Genomic DNA, 24,053 nt, shown 5'->3' on the forward strand with positions numbered 1-24,053 from the left:
TTAAGGAGGAAGATCTTGCTATACTTTTTCTCCACAGTCAAATTAACATTGGCTGCCTCATCATCACGAGAACACGGCTGAACTCTGGAAAATGAATTTTTGAACCCTGCCGCTTTGCTGGGCCGGGTTACTTTCATTAAAATGGGTACCCTAAGAGGGAAGAGAGTATTCTATGAAATAAGTAGAGAGCACTTTTCTGTATAATTTAATGCTTTATTTTGTGAATACTCGTATTATACAAATTATTTAGCTTTTACACAATGTAAGTACTCAACTAGTTTACTTGGTAGGTTGTGGGAATCCATGATCTTGGATAATTTGACTGTAAACACGAGACGATTCTTTAGGTGTGCGTGGCCTTGCAGGATCATCGAAGTCCACAGCATATAATCCAAACTTTTGCCTGAAAAAGATATGAGTAAGCAATAAGGCAATTGTGACATATGTATTCATACAGCGGAGAATATATTTATATAAACTCAATAAATTGATGCTTGTTTTATATTTGTCTCCTTCTTCATCCAAGACCATTCCTGTGTGGTAAACAGACACATCCTACACTAGGTGTTCCTGTGCGCAGAACATGGCGGGTCTTCTCTGAGACGGGAGAGTCCCACAAGTTGTTGCTAAAATCTGATTGCCACATAGCACATCTGATAGAGCATTATAAGAGATGAAAATGAGCAAAATTTAAGGTGCTATGGACCAGAAGGATAGAAGCTACGGGGCTTCAAAATTTGAATATCCAAAAAATTATATCATGAAATTAAGTACGTTTAAAGTAAATATCTTGAAAACAGTTAAAGGAATCAAAACAGAAGTTAAACAATATAATGAGAACAAAATGCCCTACCGAAAACCACAAACAGTGTTGTCATTGGCGAAACAGTGTTGCCAACTCAGCATAAAAATATTTCATTTGAAATAGCACCATATACAAGTGTGCACAGATTTAAAATGCACTATTATCACTAAATATAACAGTGAAGTGTAGTGGTACAGTGTTGCACACTATTGGAGCTACGTGTGCTGAAAATGTACAATGGAGAAGTCTGATATGTGGCAACGGATGGTGATAAAAGAATCTGGGTCTCATACTATGCATTTAGTTCAAATGCATAACACATATAGTATAATATAGCAAATGTCACCAGTGTCATAAAATATTGATGTATTTGAAAAAGAAATTAAGTGATGTCATTTTTACGTCCTGTGTCAGGTTCGAAGCTATATAGGAGTGTAAAGTGGGATCCAAATCACTATGAGAGCTCCTGCGTGGCTAAGCGGTTAGCGTACGCGCCTTTGGCGTGGGAGACCCGGGTTCGATTCCCGGCGGGAGCTCATGTGGTTCGGATTCCACGTTAATCAGTAGGTCCACGTCTCATATAGCCTCGCTGCTGAAAGGGACGCTAAACTAAAATCAACTCAACCCAAATCACTATGAAAGAAAAAGATTATAATGAAATATAAGGTGAAAAGTACAACAAAAACATGTCCCGAGGCGAGATTGGAACCCGCGATGCCTAATATGTTGGTTGTCTAGGCTTCTAGACCACACGGCTATCCTGGCCGACTTAAAACGAAATGAGGTAGTAATAAAATATTTCCAATGTGAATATGATAATATTATAGCATACAAACATAATCATATGGTATGTACGAGAGGAAAGTTAAGGATATGTCACTCAACACGAAAGACAGAAACCAAGAAATAACTCTTCCAAATATTGATAAGATAATCGAGAACCAGTTTACAGAATTAGAAAACATGCATTTCTTTCCTCGCGTGTATTATTTTGTTTTCGCGAGTTGTCTGCTTATTCATCGGGGCTACAGAATGCAAAATCCCACTTCTAACGCATTCCTTCATTACCCCCTTTTTTCTTTTACCACATATCAGACGTCTCTATTGTACATTTTCAGTACATGTAGCTCCAATAGTGTGCAACACTGTACCTCTACATTCCACTGTTATGTTTAGTGATTATAGTGCATTTTAAACCTGTGCACACTTGTATATGGTGCTATTTCAAATAAAATATTTTATGCTGAGTTGGCAACACTGCTTCGCCCATGGCAACATTGTTTGTGGTTTTCGATAGGGCATTTTGTTCTCATTATATTGTTTAACTTCTGTTTTGATTGCTTTAACTGCTTTGAAGATATTTACTTTAAACGTACTTAATTTCATGATATAATTTTTTGGATATTCAAATTTTGAAGCCCCGTAGCTCCTATCCTTCTGGTCCATAGTTCCTTAAACTTTGCTCATTTTTGTTTCTTATGATGCTTTATCAGATGTGCTATGCGGCAATCAGATTTTAGCGAACACTTGTGTGACCCTCCCGTGTAAGAAGATGAAACACGTATTTGACCTTGGAAGCAGTAATGTTAGGAATGAATTGAGGCTGAATGCAAATAGTGCGAGAATGGCTCAAGATGAGACAACTAAGGGCGCAACTGCAGCAGTGAATACAGCTTTAGTACTGCGATGCGGAAGGCAAGGGGACAAAGGCACAGCCTTAGGCATCCGTTGCTTAAAAAATATGAAGACGTCTTTTCGAGTTAAATTATCTAGAGATAAAATAGTTCTCACCTCGGATCTTCGGAGGGAAAAAATACTCTAAAGATAGAAACGTGAAATGTAGAATCAATTAGCAAATAGGGAGTTCGGGGAATGTAAAGGAAGAAATGGAGGGGCTTGAAATAGACACATTAAGAATGAACGAGGTGAAGTGGGGACTTTTGGCACTGAGATGATAACGGAGAATTTTGGAACTGAGAATTCAAAATAATAAACTTTAGGTGTCATTCTAGATATGGACGTGTTAGATTCGTCTTAAAGAAGAAATTTGGTCTTATAATTGAAAATATATGGGGATATAATGAACGAATCATCATGGTAAAGGTCATGAGTGGCCCGAGAGATACAGTGTTATTACAAGGCTGTATGCCCACGTTCTAAAGTTCAGAAAGAGAATTAGAAGAAGTATACGAAGAACTAGATGAGATTTGATGAAAGTGGATGCGAGAGGAAAGTTTATAATATGCGGAGACTAGAATACAGTAGTAGGAGTTGATAATATAGTTGGGAAGTTTGTTGTACAATTAGAAACAAAAGAGGAAGCAGGATTATTGAATTCTATAAAAGCCATAACTTAGTCTTGACAAACCTCCTATTTGAACAACCGAAAAGAAGGAGGTACAAATGGACGATGCCTGGAAAAGGTGAAAGATGCTAACTTGATTTATTATGGTGAGAAACTAAAATTAGCCCGGAGAAGATTTAATGCAAATTACAATTTGGTATTTATTAAAAACCAATTGCAGTTGTGGAAAGGAGTGATAAGTATAAAAGAGCGCCGAAATAAAACATTGCTGTAATGAAAGTTATGTTAAAATTCAGAGATCACAGAAAGTAAATTAGGGTGTGAACTGATTACTGGAACCATATAACATAAATGGGACATCTAAAGACAGAGCTAAATACAACAGCTGACAACTGCATACGAAAAGCAGAGAAGTCCATTTACAAACCATGGATTACGAAAGAAGTGATGTATCTAATAGAAGAGTGCAAACATGTAGAAGTAGGAATGATGTAAAGAACTTCAGAAGAATAAGAAACAAAATTAGTATATAGATATGGAAAGAAATTAAAAGAAGAAGAGTTTGAATAAAAATTCAAAGAAATATAATAAAACCTGGCTAAAGGAAACAACGAGAGAGCTTATGCACAAATCCGGAAGCAGTTTGGAAATAGGAAAAGTTATTGTTATTTTGGAAAGTAAAAATGAAGCAGTAACAAATAATGAAAAAAGAATAGCATTGTGGAGGGGAAAATACAGAATAATAAAGAACTGAGCAATGACATTCTACAATATAAAAAGAAAGATTTCGGGGGAGATGAAATAGGTCTATTTATAACCAAACCTAGAATAAACTCTTAAAGAGTTGAAGCCTTCGGTGCTGGGACTAGATTCAATATCAGTAGAATTACTGCAAGTAACGGGAGAAAAATGCAAAACAAGTTTACATAATCTAATCAACGAAACATACGTGACTGGAAATATTCCAAAAGATTTTGAACAGACCATCATGATTTCAAATCCTAAAAAGAGTTCTACTCAGTTATGTGGTGGGTGAAGAACATTAATCTTTACATTACAACTCATGTATATCGAAAATTCTAACATGAGTAACATATCGTACGTGGAAATTAAAGAGTTTGTGCTGGCAAGGATATCTCTGAAATACTAGAAGATCGATGGTAACCACGTACCACGAAGATTGAAGTGATCAAGAGTGACTTTTTATTAAAGAAAAAGAGCGTTTGGTACGTACAATCGTATGAAAAATGATTATCAAAAAAATAAATTAAATCTAGACAAGGTGTTTTGAACCATACTTTAAACATATCACAGGCGTGTTCTTAAGATATTTTAAGTTGAAACTGTTACCAAAAGACATTTTGTTTAGTTATTGTTTAAAGTTATTATTTTTATAACCACTGCAAGAGACATACGTGACATGGACCTTCAGAACATGTGAGATGTGAACCAATACTTTAATCAGAAACGAGGTTCATGCCTTCCGCAAAAATGACTAAATAAAGAGGAACTATAGTAGTTTTCAACTATTGTTATTAAATAGTATGAAGAATTAATATCGTGAAAATTCTTAGTTGAAGCCGTATGACATGACATATTAATAAATATATTTACGTGTTTTAGAATCTGAAGAACCTGACATACTAAAAGTAATACAAAATTTAAGATTTTTCTTTCGCTTGTTTTTCATAAGTGAAAGGAGATAATGAAATGCAATTTACTACAATCATAGAGAATGTTATTCTACAACAGGAAATATGAACCTGAAGAATTTTCAGTGTTGCCATCCATAGAAATTACAGTGTTGCCAGAATAACATTTCCCCCAAAATCCAAGTTAAGACAGCGACTAGCGGAACGAACTCAACTGCATTTGATTACATATCATGTTGTTTTAGAATCCTGTGAACTACTCTCTAAATAACATTATTACTCAATTTTAATAACTTTATGTTTATTACAAACTAAATACAACTATTATTTAAAAAGTAGTTCACAGGATTCCAAGACATAGTGATACGTAATCAGATGCAGTTGAGTTCGTTCCTCTAGTCGCTGCCTTAACTTAGATTTTGGGGGAAATGCTATTCTGGCAACACTGTCATATCTATGGATGACAACACTAAAAATTCTTTATATTTTCTATTGCAGAATAACATTATCTATGATTGTGTTAAGTTCCATTTCATTATCTCCTTTCACTTATGGAAAACAAGCAAAACAAAAATGGTAAATTTTATCTTATTTTTAGCATGTCAGGTTCGTGAAAATATAACGCGGTAAATTATTGGTGCATTGTGCTTGAAAATATAATTTTAGGAAATATAAAAATGGCGATTTAAACAAGAGATTAATTATTAAAAATGAAGGAAAATATACTTACCGGAATTATTTGAGATGCATTTTGTATCCGATTTACAGCAAATACCTTGATATCCTGTTTCATTATTTTCACTATTTTACTAAGTAGCCGCCCATACGTAGTAGCTTTTATAATTGTACTTAGATTCTTCTGCGCATCTCCTAAACTACTAAACTTCAAAGAATTGTAGTTTTAAATAGGAAAACAATATACACTGATCACCAGTTGAATTATAGACACCTCCCTAATACCGTGTAGCACCACCTTTCCCTTTGATAACGGCGGCCACCTGCCGCGACATGGACTTCACGAGGAACCTGAAGTGTTGCTGTGGCATCTCAATCCATATGTGCTGCAAAGTCCCCCACAGAGCCTGCAGGTTAGTCGAAAGAGGGTCCACAGCTGAAGGCATCATTCCATGGCGTCCCAGATGTGTTAGATCGGATTGAGGTCCGGTGACCATGTGTGCCAGGAAGTCTTTTAGATAAGAGGAGTGCACATCAAACAAGTTTGCTGCCATCCTTGAACAGTGGGTCGACACATTGTCCTGCTGCAAGATGAGGTCACCACCTGGATGTAGCGACCAAGCACATGACATGACATGGTTGTTCAGAAGATCGTGGTAGCGTTTGCCTGTGAGGGAGTGTCTTACGCGTGTTAGGGGACCCATTTCAGACCACGTAGACATGTCCCAGATAAGAATATCACTACCACCGACTTGCACACTTACGTGCTGTCACGATGGATCCATTGTCTAGTGCGGTTGGCGACGCACCCTTAACGGTCCATCGTCAAGTACCAATGTGAAACGTGAGTCATATGTCCAGGCAAACTTTCTCCACATTTCCACGGTCCAGTGACGGAGTTCGTTTGCCTATGCTACACGTTGTTTCCTGTGTTGTGCTGTTATAAGAGATACTTGCGTTGGCCGATAGCTTCTGTACTCCATGGCGAGCAGATGGTTGCGAATTGTGTGGTTGCTGATGCTGTATTGTTATCTTAAATTGAATCTCTCTGCACTTTGACACAGTGTGACCCGTCTAGTGGATGTTACGATGCAAGTCACTCTGTGTCTACCACTGTCGTAGACACGCCCCTGACCGCGGTAGTTTGCCCGTGTGGGTGCGGTTTTTTCGGAAACCATTTACTCACGGTACATCCTTGACACAAGTTGCCTTTAAATATCTGAGTGCCGCAGCCATTTCAGAAATCGAGCCACCCAGTCGTCTGGCCCCTACGATTTGACCATGGTCAAGTGCACTCAGATCCTTCATCTTGCCCATCACACACTGCATTGATACGGACACCCAGAGAGGAAGTACACGGCAGCAGTACCCTCGCGATGCGTTTCATTCACGTGCACTGATAGAGCCTCTGCAGTGCGGTTTCTGTCTCTAATTCAACTGCTGATCGGTATATATGGCACCGTAAACAGCCTTCCGATGATAAATGAACATAAACATAAGTTCTAAATATACCAGTGTACTTCGAGACTTACTATTTTTTCGATGGAGTTCTGCAGTTGAATGTCCACAGTTTTCGTTAACTTCCTTCTCAAAGAAATTGGTTTGGTGACAGCTTTATCATCACTTTCTTCATCTGCATTGTCAATTAAAGTAGTGCTATTACCACATCCGTACACTGCCAGTCCACTACACTGCCCACAAAGTAATGTACAATCTAGCCCTCTTCTTTTGCACCCACCATTATTTCCGTCGTTCGTCTGGCAGTTGCATGCTATAAACTTGAACAAATCTTCTGGAGCAGGTTGTTCAAATGTTGTTACAGGAAGAAGGCAATTACCACAAATTCTCCAGCCCCATTCAGTTGGAGCCATCTTTTAATTTTTTCACTGCTGAACTTGATAGAACACACGGAGATTATGCTGATTTGCAACAGCTATTGTTGATGTAGTACTGCTAAGTTGAAAGCGTCACTAATGCTTAGCTTAAATACAGTTTTTTTTGTACATGTAGAATCTTGCACAATCCATATTTCCTTTCTCTGCACATCTACATAACGCTAAAAACATTCTTTTTTCCAGCAGCTGCCACCTCATCAGCTGCAATCTCATCACCTACACAACTTTCTTTCCTTTACTGTGTAGAGCTAGAGTTGTATCACAACTAGTGAAAGCATGCAGAAATAAAATGTCGTTCACCATGTCTCCCAATGCTCTCGGGAGTTTGGTACTGCTGTATATCTTATGTGTTGGCTTCGAGCCAGAAATAAATATGTAAGTCTCAAATCTGCGAGTGCTACCGTCACAACCAAAATATCTGAATCTTCTTCAATTATTACTGACGAACCAGATTTTGCAAGGTTTTTGTGATTAAGACGACTAATGTGTTTGCACCTCCAGGTGATTGAGGTACGATACAACAAGATTTCTCGAGATATTTCGTCAGAAGAGTTATCAATTCGGATTTGTTTATCGTGTTAGAAAGAAATTCCTGTGGAGATAAATGGAATGTTATCTTCAACGATTACGCGTATTCATGGTTTCTTCGTTCATGTCCAGTGTTCTATATCCTTACGCTTGGTCCACCATCATAACCATCAAATACAACACATTATTTACCATAGTGTTTTGTGATATATCTCACATATTGCTCATATAATTGCCTTACAAATCGCGGAAAACAGACAACTAGACTTTAAGGGCTGTTTTAGTATAATATCAATACATAGAACATATTCTAACAGGTTGAATCTTTTTTTTAAAAAATCTTTAAGTTTGATCGATTTTTGTTGTAATTGCACTGGACTAGGATATTTAATCAAAAAGGTGGAAAACCCGCAACTGAATTTTTTGCGGGATAACAACATCAGTAAAACATATTTCAATAGATTTCACATTCTTTTTAAAGCGTTTACCTCAAATTCTAATTTTAACTGACACATAGGCCTACATACGGAAAGATAGTGCGAAAGTCTACTTTCAGGATTCTTGCGCACCCCCTGGTGACACCACTGTTTACGAACTATTTATTAAACTTTTAGCCGGACTTATTAACAAAACCATTGATACTTACCGGAAATTGCAAGGAAAAGCCGTCTCAAATCATTAAATATCTTTTTCTGTATGTTAAATGATTCATTCATATGTTTCTGCAGAAATTGTGCGCAGTCCGATGACGTTTGAAATTTTATTGCGCATCTCTGACATTGTATATAGTGACAATATATTTATCGTTTTAAAGCTTATGAAATTTCCAACAACTTTTATTCGAGATTTTTTTTTCATATTTCTACTCTAAGTTGTATGAGGCAATGAAAAGATCTCGATCCCAATTTTTCACTTTATCCTAAAATTACTTGCTACATTGTCTATAATTTTTTTTTTTTTACTTTTTGCAGGGTAATAAGGCGTACGTAGAACATATTCCAACAAGTTTCATCTTTTCATTTTCAATGTTTAGGTTTGGTCAATTTTTGCCGTAATTGCACTGGACTAATCGTAATAAGAGTGTGTTAAGCTATTAACACCTTAATAAAGTTAATATGTATAAATTATATTTGTAAGTAGTATTGTGGTTGTAATATAAATACAGTTTTACGGAAGTAGAGAGGGTTAAAGAAACGTGAAGAAGAAATCACCTCTATCAGAAATGTAAAATGACTTCAAGTAGAAAAACATTTTTACACATACGTATGTATCAATGGAGACTAGTCTATTCTACTTAGTTGAAGAACTACTAACTCAAAAGAAATTTCAGTTTAGATATTCTCTATCTCAATTTTCGGGTATTTAATCATGTACTTAATGATGTATGCAAACAGATCTTGAGTATTTATCTCCTATTTCATTGATTTTAATCAAGCATTCGATGAGTGAAGACAATGCAAAATTATTATTATTATTATTATTATTTTGTATAACTATAATAATATATAACTGTAAATAGTTTTACTGTGTTATTAAATAGAGTTCTACAATACGTAAAATGAATTCTACTAACGTATAACTGGTCTGCCATTCAAAGTTGTCAATGATACTCCAAGCTGCGTAGCCTTGAACGTTGCAATTGTCAAGTTTCACTGCCTTCAACATTTCGTTGATATAACTCTGTAAGAGATATATATATAAAAAAAAAACTGCATTTTAACTCAGGACAATTGAATTAAAGATTGGTTTAACCTGAAGAAACCAATTCAGAATTTCTCGTCTTTTAGAAAAAGTGAAGGTGGAACAAGATCTTGCTTATGCTCCCAATAATATTTATATGATTTTCTGTAAACTGGCTATTTGCTTTTGTATTGTCACTATTGATGCCTGGATATCTTACTTGAATGGGAAATAAGCAAAACGTTCAAAGTGTCCAAGAAGTCACTGTTGTCTAAGTTTTTGTATCACAGAGAAGAATGCAAGTAAAGATTCGTATTTATAGTAGTTGCAAATGTTGTTGTAATACCTCAACTACAAGAGAAAGGAATCATGGACCCTGTATGAGTACAGTAGGAAGGGGTCCCAGCCCATTTTGCTCTTAAAGCGTTTGATTTACTTAATGAAAAATTTCCCGCCCGCTGAATTGGACATGGTTCTCAATCTTTCTATTCCCATTGAATTCCCCCCCCCCCCACGTAGCCTAAATTAAAGTTTCTCATCGTCGGCACAGAACAGATGAAAAATCGCACGAAACTGTGAAGGAAGCCTCTCTGTGATAACCAAATCTACGGGTACGAGGACTTCTTGGACACCCTGTATAAGGTTGTAAATAGCAAACTTAGGAGAAAAACCTTTTTGGTGGCGCGAGAAGAATGTAGGACTGGAAGGAAAAGAACGGCAGTCATGATTACGGCTAGAGATTTTAGTGAAAAAAAAAATACTGAAATTGGTTGGCAGAAAAAATATCTTTTTTGCAGAAATGAACACTATCTTAATTAATAATTGTACAATATCGGAAGTACAATCCTAATATTTTTGTATCAAATTCTACACGTCTAGATATTTTGTCACTTGAAAAATAACGTTCTAAGTGAACATCAAAAAATGTAAATAAATACTACAATTCGACATTCGATTTGTTAATATTTCAAAGAGTGGGAGAGTGAAGTAGAAATGAATTGAATTTGACAATTCTAGAAAATGTTACAACTTTACAATGTCTAGATGTTTGTCAGAAGTGCTCTATAATTCGAGAAAGAGCGTTCTACGTCTACAGACACTAAAAGAGCATATCGCTATTTATGCGAATAAATTTTATACTGGATCTAGAAATATAAGTGGAAAATGTAAGGACAGGCACGTACGCAGGAATTTATTTCGGGAAGGGGTCCAAAGTTTATAGGATAGTCCAAATTCAATACGAGGACAAATTATAATAAAATTTTAAAATCATCCCTAAAATTATGCTAAATTTACAGAAAAGTATAGATTTCGGGGAGGGGGAGATCAGACACCCAAGACCCAGCCTAATATACATACCTGTGTAAGGGATATTAAAAAGTATGTGTGTGTGTGTGTAAAAATTACAAGGAAGGGAAAATTAAAATAAAACATGAGTACATAGCTTCGACCAGCTTTTGCAGCTGTAAAGAAAAAAAGGTTTTCCATCGCAACATTTGCTGTGGAAGAGACTTTTCGTAACATTGACTCACATTCTTTTGTTTTACCAAAGATAATTCGTTATTTTACTCGTTTAGACAGGATTAACAAAATTTCATAGTTCTAGCATGTTTTTTATATTGTTGCATTGGTATTTTCATTCTACGAAATCTAAGAGAAACCACAAACTTTTTCATTGCTCCACTTAATGTCCCTCTAAACTTGTTTCCACTATATTTGATATATATTTAAACAAAATTACATGCATTATTGCAGACTGGTGCAATAAATCAATGTTAATGCTGGAGGGAAAGAAAAAGAAATGAGACCTACATCGGTACAATATGTACAGATAACGAATGAAAAATTAAAATTTCGTGAGAACTTCTTGATTTGGTAGAAAAAGTTTTTTGTAGAATTTGTTGGGCATAAATGTCAATTTAGAACATCGAAAGTTATGTGCTAACTTCCAAATATTCTTACAGCAATCCTTTCCGAATTCTATGATTTGATGAAGCACCAAATATCCGAACTCTATCATGACTTGGTTTGGCACAGAAGAGTGTCCATGGCTAGTTCTTCTGTGTAATGGAGTGATTCTCTATGTTAAAAGTTGTGAGTACCATCTTAAAATCATATGAAATGATTATAATTTAGAAAACAAAATTCAATACTCATGCAAGCAAATTAACTGGATATAAAAAGTTTTCAACAGGGAGATAATTTAAAGGTTTGTTTTAAATAATAATAATAATAATAATAATAATAATAATAATAATAATAATAATAATAATAATAATAATAATAATAATAATTATTATTATTATTATTATTATTATTATTATTATTATTATTATTATTATTATTATTATTATTATTATTATTATTATTATTATTATTATTATAACTCTTTACTAGCACATAAGCGTAAGTTATTGTTTATTTGTTTAGCTAATCTGACAATACATAATGAGCATAAGAGAAAATAAACGATATTCACAAATCTCCTACATTTCATGCTGTGCTTTTCAATGGGTATACTTAATTGATTCAAAGTCAAGAGTTTTGAAAACTACATGTATATACACGTCTACATTAACATTAATATGTAAATTATTATGTACAGTCTGTGCTTGGAATTATATATAGTATTTTTAATGAATTTCTATCTTAATATATGTCAATTTCAAATATCAGTTTCCTATCTAAACAAAGTAATCCCTGAATATTAATTTAATGCATCCAATTACTTTCCTTTAAATAAAATCTTCAGAACGTCGAAAGTACTTTTTGTACATATTTCTTTTTATTCTCCTTTATTTGTTTTCTTTCGATGTAGCTTAATTGTCAGAAGCTAATTTCTGTATAATGTAGCCAATAGAGACAACATTTAGAGAATATGACGGAAAATGAGAAGAGGTCTAGTCGATTGTCAGTAATTTTTTTGTACAGTTACCATGTTTAACTTATGGTCTAAGTTTTAGTCTTTTTGGAGTTCATGAGCTTTTCTTAAAAGAAGTCAAAGACTTTATGTTTAATGAAGAAAACATTTTGTTTAAAAGGGAATCGAAGAAGATCTAATTAGGCAGAAAAGTTCCTTATAAATATGCAATTGTATTGTAATCATATTGTTGTTAATTGTCTAGTAAATTTTAGCTAGAAATATGGCATCGTATTAGTAGATGGTGTGTTTGTGAGTCTGAGTGAACGACATTTTTTGATATTTGCATGTATTTTTATAGTAAATTTAGTGACTGAAGTAATAACTATAAATAAGAAATCAAAACAGAATTTACGATACCAATCAACTACTTAACTACTGTGGAAGTATAAATCAAGATATTCCTACTGACAAAGAAAAAAATTATACACCGAAACGCCCAGAACATTCTAAACATGGATACAAGAAAGACACTTTAATGCATGTAATTTTAATACTTTAAAATATTACTTACTCTACATCAATTAAAAAATGAAATGAAATCTTTGGGTTTTACGCCCATGGTTATGCTGGCTAGGCTAAAGGAGTCGTTGATGATGAGAAATGAATGAAATGGTGGAAAGAAGAAAATGGGAGGAAACAGGAGAACCCCGAGAAAACCCAAACACAAGGTGTTGGTCCATCACAAAGTTCACTTGGCTTGAGCTGGGATCGAACCAGGGAACCCTCGCACCAGAGGTGTCTATATCAATTACAAACATAGTCTACACTAATATTCGTAATGTAACGATTAATATTTATGTTATCACTAATTACTTACGACGGTAGAACAAATTATATTTGGTATTCAAGGAGAAACAATTTTACTTGATATGATTTTTAGTTTAGGTTCCTGTTCAACAGAGAGGCTATATGAGACATCGACCTACAGCTTAACGCGGGGTCCAAACCACATGAGCTCCCGCCGGGAACCGAACCCGGACCTCCCACGCCAAAGTCGCTTACATTAACTTCTTACCCACGAGGGAGCTCCAGTGTACAATTTCGTTACGTATAAAACCTGAGAGAAAAATTAGTATGGATAATTATCGCAAATTAAATATGAACCCATCGTCATTATGCACAATTTATTATAACCTACTAAATAATTCAAGACAATTGTAAAGAATAGAGGTGACATGCATTTATGGTCTGCATCTGTATAATTTACGTCGCAAGAGATTGGAATAAGTAAACTTTAGCTAATGGTCTTCTGAGTTTTGAAGCATTGCTAATGTTATTTAAATGTAATCCATAAGGGATTAAAGTAAAAGCCTCTAATTGAATAGTTGAAATATAGTCGTGTTGAGGAAGTGGAGTTGAGGAGGTTTATTCTACCTAAGCAATGTACGAATAGATTGAGGCATTGTTTTAAGTTATTTCGTTGTACTGCTTAGGTAAAAGAAAAAATATTACCAGTGCTAGCTTGACCCTCTTTTAAGAATATATTTGAAACAGAGTATCTATATATGGAAAACTTGTAACTAAAATATATTACAAACATAAGAATTCAACATGCTCCATCACTTTGCAATGTTCACTTTTTTAAGTTAGTTCTTCTTTGACTTACGAAATAGGCTTTAGAATTGGTATTACCAAGTGTCAAACACTTACCCTATAGTAGTCAACTCTTTCTGTATCATTTAAGCCTCCTCTGTCAGCATAGCCATTTTCAGTGACAAAAACTGGAACGTTATTATATTCATTCTTAATCCATATCAATAATTGACGAAACCCCCATGGCACAACCTGGAGAAAAAGCGAAAAAAGAACCAATATTTAACTTAATATTGTTTATGTTGTTTACGTAATATCATGTTATATATGTATATATTTCATACTCTTGTTCTGTTTCGTAGAGTCTTAAGTAACAGACTCGGGGTTGAAACCCATCACCATTTATTATAAAAGATAAAGTTTTATAAAAGTTTTTACAATTTTTTTTGTAAATCTCTAAATGTTTTCAGAGTTCAATAAGATCCTCGCCACATGAAAGTGGCTTCGAAATAAAGTCTCAATTGTTTGTAATGGACTTAGACAGGTATCGAGGATAACTCCTTCCGAATAGCAGCTTCAGGAGTAGGTAGTTAAAGGATTTCTCCTTTGCTCACAGCACTCACTGGAGATAGTTAAAGGATTTCTCCTTTGCTCACAGCAGCCTCTGGAGATAGTTAAAGGAATTCTCCGTAGCTCATAGCAGCCCCGGGAGATGGTTTCAAAGGAATTCTCTATAGCCTATAGCAGTCCCAGGAGAAGGTATTGATGGGTGAGTGATCAGCAATAAACTGATAGTTTCCTCTTCTTAAGGTTTGGAGATAGTTAAAGGATTTCTCCTTTGCTCACAGCAGCCTCTGGAGATAGTTAAAGGAATTCTCCGTAGCTCATAGCAGCCCCGGGAGATGGTTTCAAAGGAATTCTCTATAGCCTATAGCAGTCACAGGAGAAGGTATTGATGGGTGAGTGATCAGCAATAAACTGATAGTTTCCTCTTCTTAAGGTTTTCTTTTTATAGGCAACTTCTTGAAGGAAGGATTCATGAAGGGAAGGTCGGCCTTCTTTGTAGTTTTCCGAATTCTCTTCGTATCTTCCTCGAGGTGTGGTTTCTCTTACCACGCTTATTATTGTTTCTTTATGAACGTAAAAATATGTGTTCGTAGTAAAGACATGTCGTTACAATGCGTCCGGGAATGAAACCTTACAATATTGTTCCAGAGTGGAATATTTTATTTTTGTTGCTGTGTGTTTAGCAGGTTACGATTAACTTGAATAGATAGTACAAGGTGGCCCAAAAGTAGGCATACAGTCCTACAAAGTATGACATTTTAGTTTATTAAGCTAATTAGTTTATTTGCTTCTTTTTATCCCAAGTTTAAAGTATGAGTGAAAAGAGATTAAAAGCAAATAGTAAAGAGACTGTAAGTCACTGCTTGTATGGATAACAATAAGTAAATTATATAAAATGCCATGACCGGTCACGTGACTGTATATCTACTTTTTTCGGGCCACCCTGTATAATTGATTATAATATTAAATATATAATGGCAATACTAGGTGGTCTTCACAACTCAAATTAACTACACTACCTCATTTAGCGTATATGTAGAGTATACTTCCTAATAGCGAGCTCAGACAATCTTTTTCTGTATTTTTCCTAATTCCAACAATCTTGTCATAGGCATTCTACAATCACTTACATGTCACTGACATGTAACCTGACACTGACATGTAGGTGAACAAGTAGCAGTGTTACGTGTACACCATGTGAAGGAGTTGTTGATTGGTATTATTTTTCTCAATTAATTTTAAAACCGGAAATGGTAGTAGATTTCTATCACTTTCAGTTTTAGTAGAGAGACTAGAGCAGCGTTTCCCAACCTTTTTCAACTTGCGGCACACTTCGGGGTAGCTTGAATTCTCGCGGCACACTCATAGATATTATTATTATTATTATTATTATTATTATTATTATTATTATTATTATTATTATTACTTGTAAATATAAAGTACCGTGGTATTTTTTCTGTGATTACTGACTTTCTCATAGAGAAGAAAGCTCGATCACTGTTTTTCCCCGTAGAAATCATTATGCTTATTTTTCATTTCAATTTAAAACTTCAAAACAATTGCAATGAAATATAGGACTCAGATTTTTTAAAAAGTACAATTTCTGTTTCGGAAGCTGTATCCGATTTTTCACTAAGAAGGAAGATCACTCAAGAACGAACGAACAAACAAATCTCTTTTACTTTTAAAACACAGTAGGTAATTTGTATGCACGTTTGCTTTGTCGAGAGGATTGAATGATTTTTTTTAAAAATTTTAAGTTACGAAATAGTCTGCAACAATAAAAAAGCAATAATGATCATAACAATGATAACAAATACGTTTGTCCACATTAAACATGTACAGAAAAGTAACACAGTATGAAACTTACAATTGTAGATCCATAGTAGAGGTTCATAGTAATGTGAAATAACAAATATACAATTTTTCCCTATGTCTTGTAATTTATTGCTATAGAATTAATAATTTTGCTTTGATATCCTCGCGGCACACCAGAGGCCCATTCGCGGCACACCAGTGTGCCGCGGCACACCGGTTGGGAAACGCTGGACTAGAGAGAAGATAGAATGTATTCTTGGAATGTGTAATTGATTACAGAAAACCGCTTCTCACTGTACAGGGTGGCCCAAAAGTAGGTATATAGTCCCGTACTGACCATCTAATGGCATTTTATATAATTTACTTATTGTTATCCATGCAAGCAGTGACGTACAGTTTCTTTATTAATTGTTTTTAATCTCTTTTCACTCATACATTATGCCTAGAACAAACAGAGGCAAACAAACTAATTACCTTAATTAACTAATATGTCATACTTCGTAGAACTGTATACCTACTTCTGGGCCAGCCTGTATTTTCCTACTTTTGCTCTACAATGATCAATGTTAAACTCGGAAATGATTGAGTAATGTCAGTTCCGATGAACGGATCACCTCCATCAACGAACTCGATCTTCGACTTTCCGACTTTCGATCCTCTACACCAGCCGTGTCAAACCCCAAATCTAAAGTGGGCTAAATAATCATCAGAACATAGGAGTGTGGGCAGTAAGGAAAAAATGTCAATTTTCCTACTTAATGATGATGTATTTAAAACATAAGTAAACACGAGGATTGGAACTTGGCAACACTGCTTAAGAGATCCTACGCAACGAAATCAAATAATGTCTTTCGTGTCGTGCCGCATGTTAGTTACATACCTTCCCTTCCTTTCGACGTCATACGCAAGGGCAAGAAACGTGAAGAACAGAGTCTCGTGTAGTAGCTGGTCTATGTTACACAAACACACACACACACGCACACACACACATACACGTACACAGACAGTGTAAGGCAAGGTGATTGTTTTCACGATGTTTTCGAAACAAGTACACCGGGGTTGTACAAAAAATTATGTGCCAGAGCCCGCACAGTAGGGCTACGAGGATGTCATCAAAGTTTTCAAGAGGCTTGCTGAGAATATGCATTCCCTTACAAAACAGTGGCAATGTGGGTAGAAATCTTCAAGGAAGGATGGTATGCAACAGCCTGGTAGTCCCTGTGTCAGTGAAGAAGACGTGGATGCTTTTATCGAATTACTGGACACTGAACGATGTCATACTATTCGTGAGCTAGCCCAAGACAGGATTAGCGCATACAATTGTTCTCCATATTCTGAAGAAACATTTGGGCATCAGAAAAATTGCATCATGATGGGTTCCGCATACGTTGATGGGAATGCAGAAATGTCTACGATACGATGCTGTTTGTAGCCACTTGGAACGCTACAAGCGGGAAGGAGAGGCTTTCTTACGCTTTATCATTATACTGGATGAAACATGGGACAAATTATACCTGTTACAAATGAAACACCAATCAAACGAATAACATCATTATGGGTCACCAAATCGAAAGTTCGTCAAAACCCCAGCAATGTAAAACTTATGATGATTATCATGTACGATTGGGATGGTACCGCTTCCAAACATCAGACTGTCAATGCACAGTATTTTTGTTTCTTTCTGGAACACAGCTTAGAACCAGTCTTGAGAAGGAAGCGGGGACCTTTTTCCAGAACCCACTCACCATTTCGTTGAACAACGGTCGGGAGCATACAGCGCAAAGTGTGACTGATTTCTTCGATCGATGGGGGTGAGAGCTGCTGTATCATTCACCCTACCCTCCCGACTTAAGCCCTTGTGATTTTGTCTTCATTCCTAAGATGAAGGAATCTCTTCGTGGCATTCGTTTCAGAACTGCTCAGTAGACCAGTCCATTAGAACTATCAACACAATAGATACTGCTACAAATATCTATCGACTTCCACGACTTTGGCAACGGGTTACACAAAATAAATTGAAGGACTGTAAACCTTTGTAACATGTACAATTTTTTATCAGTTTTAAATAAATGGTTGCCACTATTAAAGTTCCAATCCTCTACATAAAATTTTACCTAATACTGTAGTTATTAAGAAAGAAATAGAAAGATCATACGGAAATTAAGGCAGTGGATGAATGCCTATTGCTTATTTCCAGTCATCTGACTTTCTTCTACAATCAGGTTTTGATTATCTGAAGGCAAGGTGGTCGCACTAGATATTTTAAGAACAGAAATCAGAGAATGTTGGCCTGAATTTCAGGCTTGTTCGTTTTCAAAAATGAAAACAGTTGTTCCCTGATACGGACTACTCGAAATGAAAATCACATACTATACAAATGTATAGCCTTCTGGGATATGCGTAGACAAATGTTTGTAAAATTTGGGGATAAATATTTTACTGAGTTTTTACTTTAGAGTTAAGTTGCACTGAATTTCTATTAATTACATCCTGGCAGTTTTTGAATGTTGGTTGAAAACAATGGCAGAAATTAGAAAGAGCTCATCTTCGCTAGATCTAATATCGCAGAACATCTCTTTGAATTTAATCTTCTAAAGCTAAAGTTTCTCGACAAACGTTTTATATAAAACAGGCTCCATTGAACTTGTTTTGTAGATTGCACCAGCTAAGAAGTGTGTCATGGTATTGGTTTTGGTTAACTGTTTCTTCCAAAGCAGTAACTGGCATTCGAATATTTTTACCTAATTATTCATGTTTGTAATAATTATATCTTTTCACTTTAATTTCATATTCAAATCTGAAAGATCTAGTAATCACAAAGAATCCGGCAGTAAACTGGTATTTTGTTCTTTGATTTCCAAAAAAAGAAAAGTTGTGAATTTCATCGCTCAAGATCCAGAACCTTTCGAGAACCGTACAACAGAATGCTCAGTGTGCTTCTGCATGTAAAAGGGAACCCCAGAACATACACTTTCTAAATCTTCCAACAAGACAGAAAATTATAACTGGTTTAAGCCATGAGATTTTGTGGAATATATTATATTCTCGTTATTTTTCGGAGTGAATCGAAGGCCTGCTATACACACTGGCCAAAATTAATAGTGATCTACCAACTAACTAGTTTCTGAGACTTTGTGCCTCCCGGATGAACACGGACGGACAGAGTAAATATACAAAGGAGATTTTGGTAAATCAAACTTGTTAAAAAGTACTCCATCGATAATGCAAATAAGAGAGCATAAAATATAAAATTTCTGATATTTTTAAGACTAGAATTATTGCTATAGAACCATTAAATAAGAAAAATATATCTCAATGCATAAAATTTTCTTTATATATGAATGAACTAAAATTTTGATATTGTTGTTAAAGTACTAAAGAAAAGATAGTTCTATTCTCCAAAACGTAACATCTCGTGTTTCTCCATGCAATGTGAAACATCACTAACCTTCAACCACGATATAGATGAAGATGGCCATGAAGGATCAGCGCTTTGTATATTTGACTGATCACTCTGAAGCGAAGGTTTAGGTCCATCTTGTCCTTCCTCTGTTATGCTCGTCGTATAATGATTAAGCCCTAGAAAGTCGGCAGTACCTATGAACAAGAAATTACAATTATGAATATCAACTAAATAAGATAAAACAAAAATTGATATTTTTAAAACAGGCTTTCCTTGAAAAAATAGAACATTGTGCTGAAATGTGAAAAAAGAAATAACAATCGTAATAAAAACACAAAAACAAATTAATGTAAACGGTAAAGTGTTTCGGATTATTTGGTATAGACGTGTTCAGGTTTTGTATAAAACCACTTTAATAGAATCATTGCAAACATTTAAAAAAAAGTACTGAATCTTTGTAAAGTTGTGATGTTTCCAATAGATCTTGTTTTTTTTTTTTTTTTTTTCGTAAAAGGGCAGACTTTTAGACGGGTTGTTTGTATCCCCTTACCTGGGTTACCTCGTTACCTGGAAATGTTTCACAGTTTATTATTATTGTTATTGTTGTTGTTGTTGTTGTTATTATTATTATTATTATTATTATTATTATTATTATTATTATTATTATTATTAGTAGTAGTAGTAGTAGTAGTAGTAGTAGTAGTAGTAGTAGTAGTAGTAGTAGTAGTAGTAATTTATCAAGATGTCTGAAATTTTACAGGGTGAAAAGTCGTATTTCGTACAATGGCGGGGTTCGTTGAGATCCAAGAAATGAAAACACCGTACTTCTACTCATGTTCTCTTACAGAAGCTTTTCTCCCAGAAGTGAAAAAAAAAATCAAAATGCACTGAGACACTTTGTGCTAAGGACATGCTATGCACAAAAATGTAACATGCAATCGTGAATTAATTTACTTTAGATCCAGGGCAGGGTTGGTTGTCCGATTCCGGTGGGGCAATGCCTCCCTAGAAGTATGTCTAAAAGAAACATTGCTTGTTTACAGGAACCCCTTTTCCTATACCGATGTTTCACTGGCAAGTTACTGAGAAACTTAAAGATAATCAAGGATAAAAGAACACTGTTGACCTCTTCAACTCCTTTGTCCCACATGCTGCTGTCATCAGCAAGATTTATTTTGGACATCTTTGCTATACTTTGTTCTAGTTTACGTTGCAGCGAGATGTCAGTTTATTGCATCCAAACCTGATTACGATTTCATATATATGCAAGAGATCTAAAGATACTCGAAAATGCACTTTATACCGCAGAAACTTCCTATTGCACTTCAAGATTTCCAGATTTTCATTGTTACAATCTTTGGATACCCTGATCTTCCGAGTTTCATTGTTACAATCTTTGGATGTCCTGATTTCCATTTCAATTTTCATTTTTACAGTCTTTGGATATCTTGAAAAACTTCTTTTGTTAGTCAGCTTCTTTAAGTAAGTTACCGTAAGTTTTAAATATAAAATAATTTGATCACGTACCTCGGATGTACTCCACTTCTTCAGCCGTAAAATTAGGCAGCCTTGAACGAGGTCTACCTTCTTCTTTGCTATACTGATCGACAAGTCTCCTCATGAGCGGTGGATAATCACCTTCTGCGCTGAAGATAGGATGTGCAAACCAACCAATCTGCAACAGAATACAAATCTTGTTGTATTGGAATTCAAAGTAGCAAGATATGTTTTACACAGTATTAACTTCAAGGAGTTAATAATTTTGGTTTAGACTTAGTTTGTCTTTAGTTACTTCTTCTTTTTCTGCAGAGAAATAATATTTTTAAGTTCTGCTTGGGCAGGTGTTGGTAGAGCATAGTTAAAGCAAATTACAGTACATTTCTCCCACTACCGCTTTTTATTACAAAATTCTACTATAATACAAAAATAGATACAAAATTGTATTAATGTTTGGGTTAAGTAAATGCTCCTTGAGCCTAACGGTCTCAGGAAGGAATTTTCACGAAGCAAGTTATGTGAACAGGGGTAGGATACTAGCTGCTTCACTGCAAGCAGAGAGGGGCTATGGAGTCCCGACAAAGCTCCTCTGCAAGCTCGGTCGGAGTTTTGTGAAAGAGGAATCTCTCTATGCTCAACTGCAAGCACAGAGAGAGGTAAAGGTTCCCACAAGACTCGACTGCAAGCCCGAAGGAAAAGGAAACCAGTAGCTCCACTGCAAACTAGAGGCTTTGGATTTAGGAGAGGTACTTCCTAGGCTCCACTGCAAGCCGAGAAAAGGAATTCGACCAGTCGAAACTGATGTCTATTTATGAAATCACGTCGGTTATATCGGTGCTCCAGGTGATGCAGTGGCGCTGTTGTTCCCTCGTTGTCAGGTGACCAGTGGTGTGGAAGTTGTCTCTGTCGTCTGCAGCCGCAGTTAACCGTAGTTAAGATACACATGGTTGAAGTTTGTAAATAGAAGCATATGTAGGATGTTTGTAAATGCAATCATGCAGGACATGACAATATATATAAAGAGTGGATTTGCAGCTTCAAGTTGAATTTGATCCATATGGGCTCCCATTGGGTATTGGACCTAAATCTTCACTTTCAAAGTTGTGAGTGCTAACTAGTTAGCCAACAGGAAATTCAACATAACAAATATTTTTAAATAAAATTAAAGAAGTTGTAATACAAACTACATATACATCATCTCACTAGATGTTTTAATTTCCCTCGGACTAACATACATTGAAAAATGTTCGAAGGACAATATAATTATACAAGGAAGAAAATATTTATTTTAAAAGTTCCATTGTGTCATTGTTAGGACTACGTGTGTCAGTGTCAGAAGTATATGGGTAACTGTTAAAAGAAGGCAACAGTAGATACAATCTGTTGCTTAATATAGCCATAACCAAGGGGACCCATCAGGGAGGGCAAGGTGGGGCGCTCGCCCCCCCTAAGAGAAAATTGTACTTGGGTATATCGAAAACCAATAGAATTTTTACATTAGTTACAGCAAAATTTGAAATTATATTTGAAACCACGCTTATACTTGCCCCCCTTAGAAACTACAACATGGGCGCCCTTGGCCATAACTAACTCTATGGCTTATGGAACCCGGAGGTTCAATGCCGTATTCACAAAAGCTCTCCTTCGACTTCTATCCTTAGCCAACTAAATCCAGTTTCTACTTTGTATTCCTATTTCTGAGAGACCATCTTAATATTGACTTCCCATCTGCGCCTAGATCCTCGTAATGGTCGTTTTCCGATTGGATTTCCTGTTAAGACTTTGAACGCGTTTCTACTTTCTCCCATCCTGGCTACATGACCTGCCCACCTGAGACTCCTAGATTTGATGACCCTAACAATGTTTGGTAAACGGTATAAATTATAGAGTTCCTCGTTATGAAGTTTCTGCCATTCACCATTCCCGTTCCTCTTGGGCCCGAGGCAGGGCCGGATTATGGGTGGGGCTTGGGGGGGCTGTAGTCCCGGGCCTCCAGGTGGACTGGGGCCTCCACTCTTATCAAAATCTCAGCTGGCTGTCTCAAAAGAATCATGAAGATACAATCATTATAAAATAAAATATGACCAAAAATATTAAACATATTCCCTTAACTTTCCTACTGTACTTTCACAGAAATGTATTAGGCGAAGTGAGCAGGGTCACATATTTTTTCTTGCCCCGGGGCCTCCAGATGGGTTAATCCGGTTCTGGTCCGAGTATTCGTCTCAGGATCTTGTTCTCAACTCAGTCTATGTTCTTAACTGAGAGTAACCGACCATGTTTCGTAACCATACAGAACAGAGAAACATATCCATAACAAGGACAAATAAAAAACTATTTGTTCCAAGGTAGAATAAAAGATAGCAAGTGCTATTGGCGCCTTAAAAACATTTTTTTCTGGATTTTCTCAGAAACTGCGCATGGGAATTTACCCTCAAACATATCATTTTATTTAGCTCGTTATGATCTATCGATCAATACTCTGTACAAGTCTCATTTGTTGGACATTATTATCGTTAAACAATTTAAAGTTTTTAGAAGTTTATCTTAACCCTCGCACTACCAACGGGAGAGGGGTTACTTTGTATCTACCACAGTATGTTTTTGTAATTACTCTTGTAATCGTTTGTTTAAAATTGTAAAAAAAAAAATGTGTAATTGTTCAAGATGTTTAGCTAAAGCGTCTATCTTAGGATGATGCAAATTGAGCGTTAGTGTGTCTCATAAATTTACCATTTTAAGTTGGTGGGCACAAAGTACCCCCTCTCACGT

General features: G+C 35.6%; 1 protein-coding gene across 1 annotated transcript in view; it reads right to left on the bottom strand.

Annotated features, from left to right (window-relative positions):
* Positions 1–201: 201 nt before the first annotated feature.
* The window catches only part of LOC145664152 (myrosinase 1-like), a 57,558-nt gene continuing 33,706 nt past the window's right edge, over positions 202–24,053 (bottom strand). Inside the window, exons 7-11 of the mRNA XM_081730553.1 lie at positions 21,312–21,459; positions 19,830–19,978; positions 14,114–14,248; positions 9,434–9,540; positions 202–403 (exon numbers count right to left, since the gene is read on the bottom strand). Coding sequence (XP_081586679.1) covers positions 280–403; positions 9,434–9,540; positions 14,114–14,248; positions 19,830–19,978; positions 21,312–21,459 — 663 coding nt within the window. The 3' untranslated portion in view covers positions 202–279. The remainder of the gene's footprint in view (positions 404–9,433; positions 9,541–14,113; positions 14,249–19,829; positions 19,979–21,311; positions 21,460–24,053) is intronic.

This window comes from Thermobia domestica, chromosome 11 (genome assembly GCF_964235325.1).
Source record: "Thermobia domestica chromosome 11, izTheDome1.hap1.1, whole genome shotgun sequence".
Lineage (NCBI taxonomy): Eukaryota > Metazoa > Arthropoda > Insecta > Zygentoma > Lepismatidae > Thermobia > Thermobia domestica.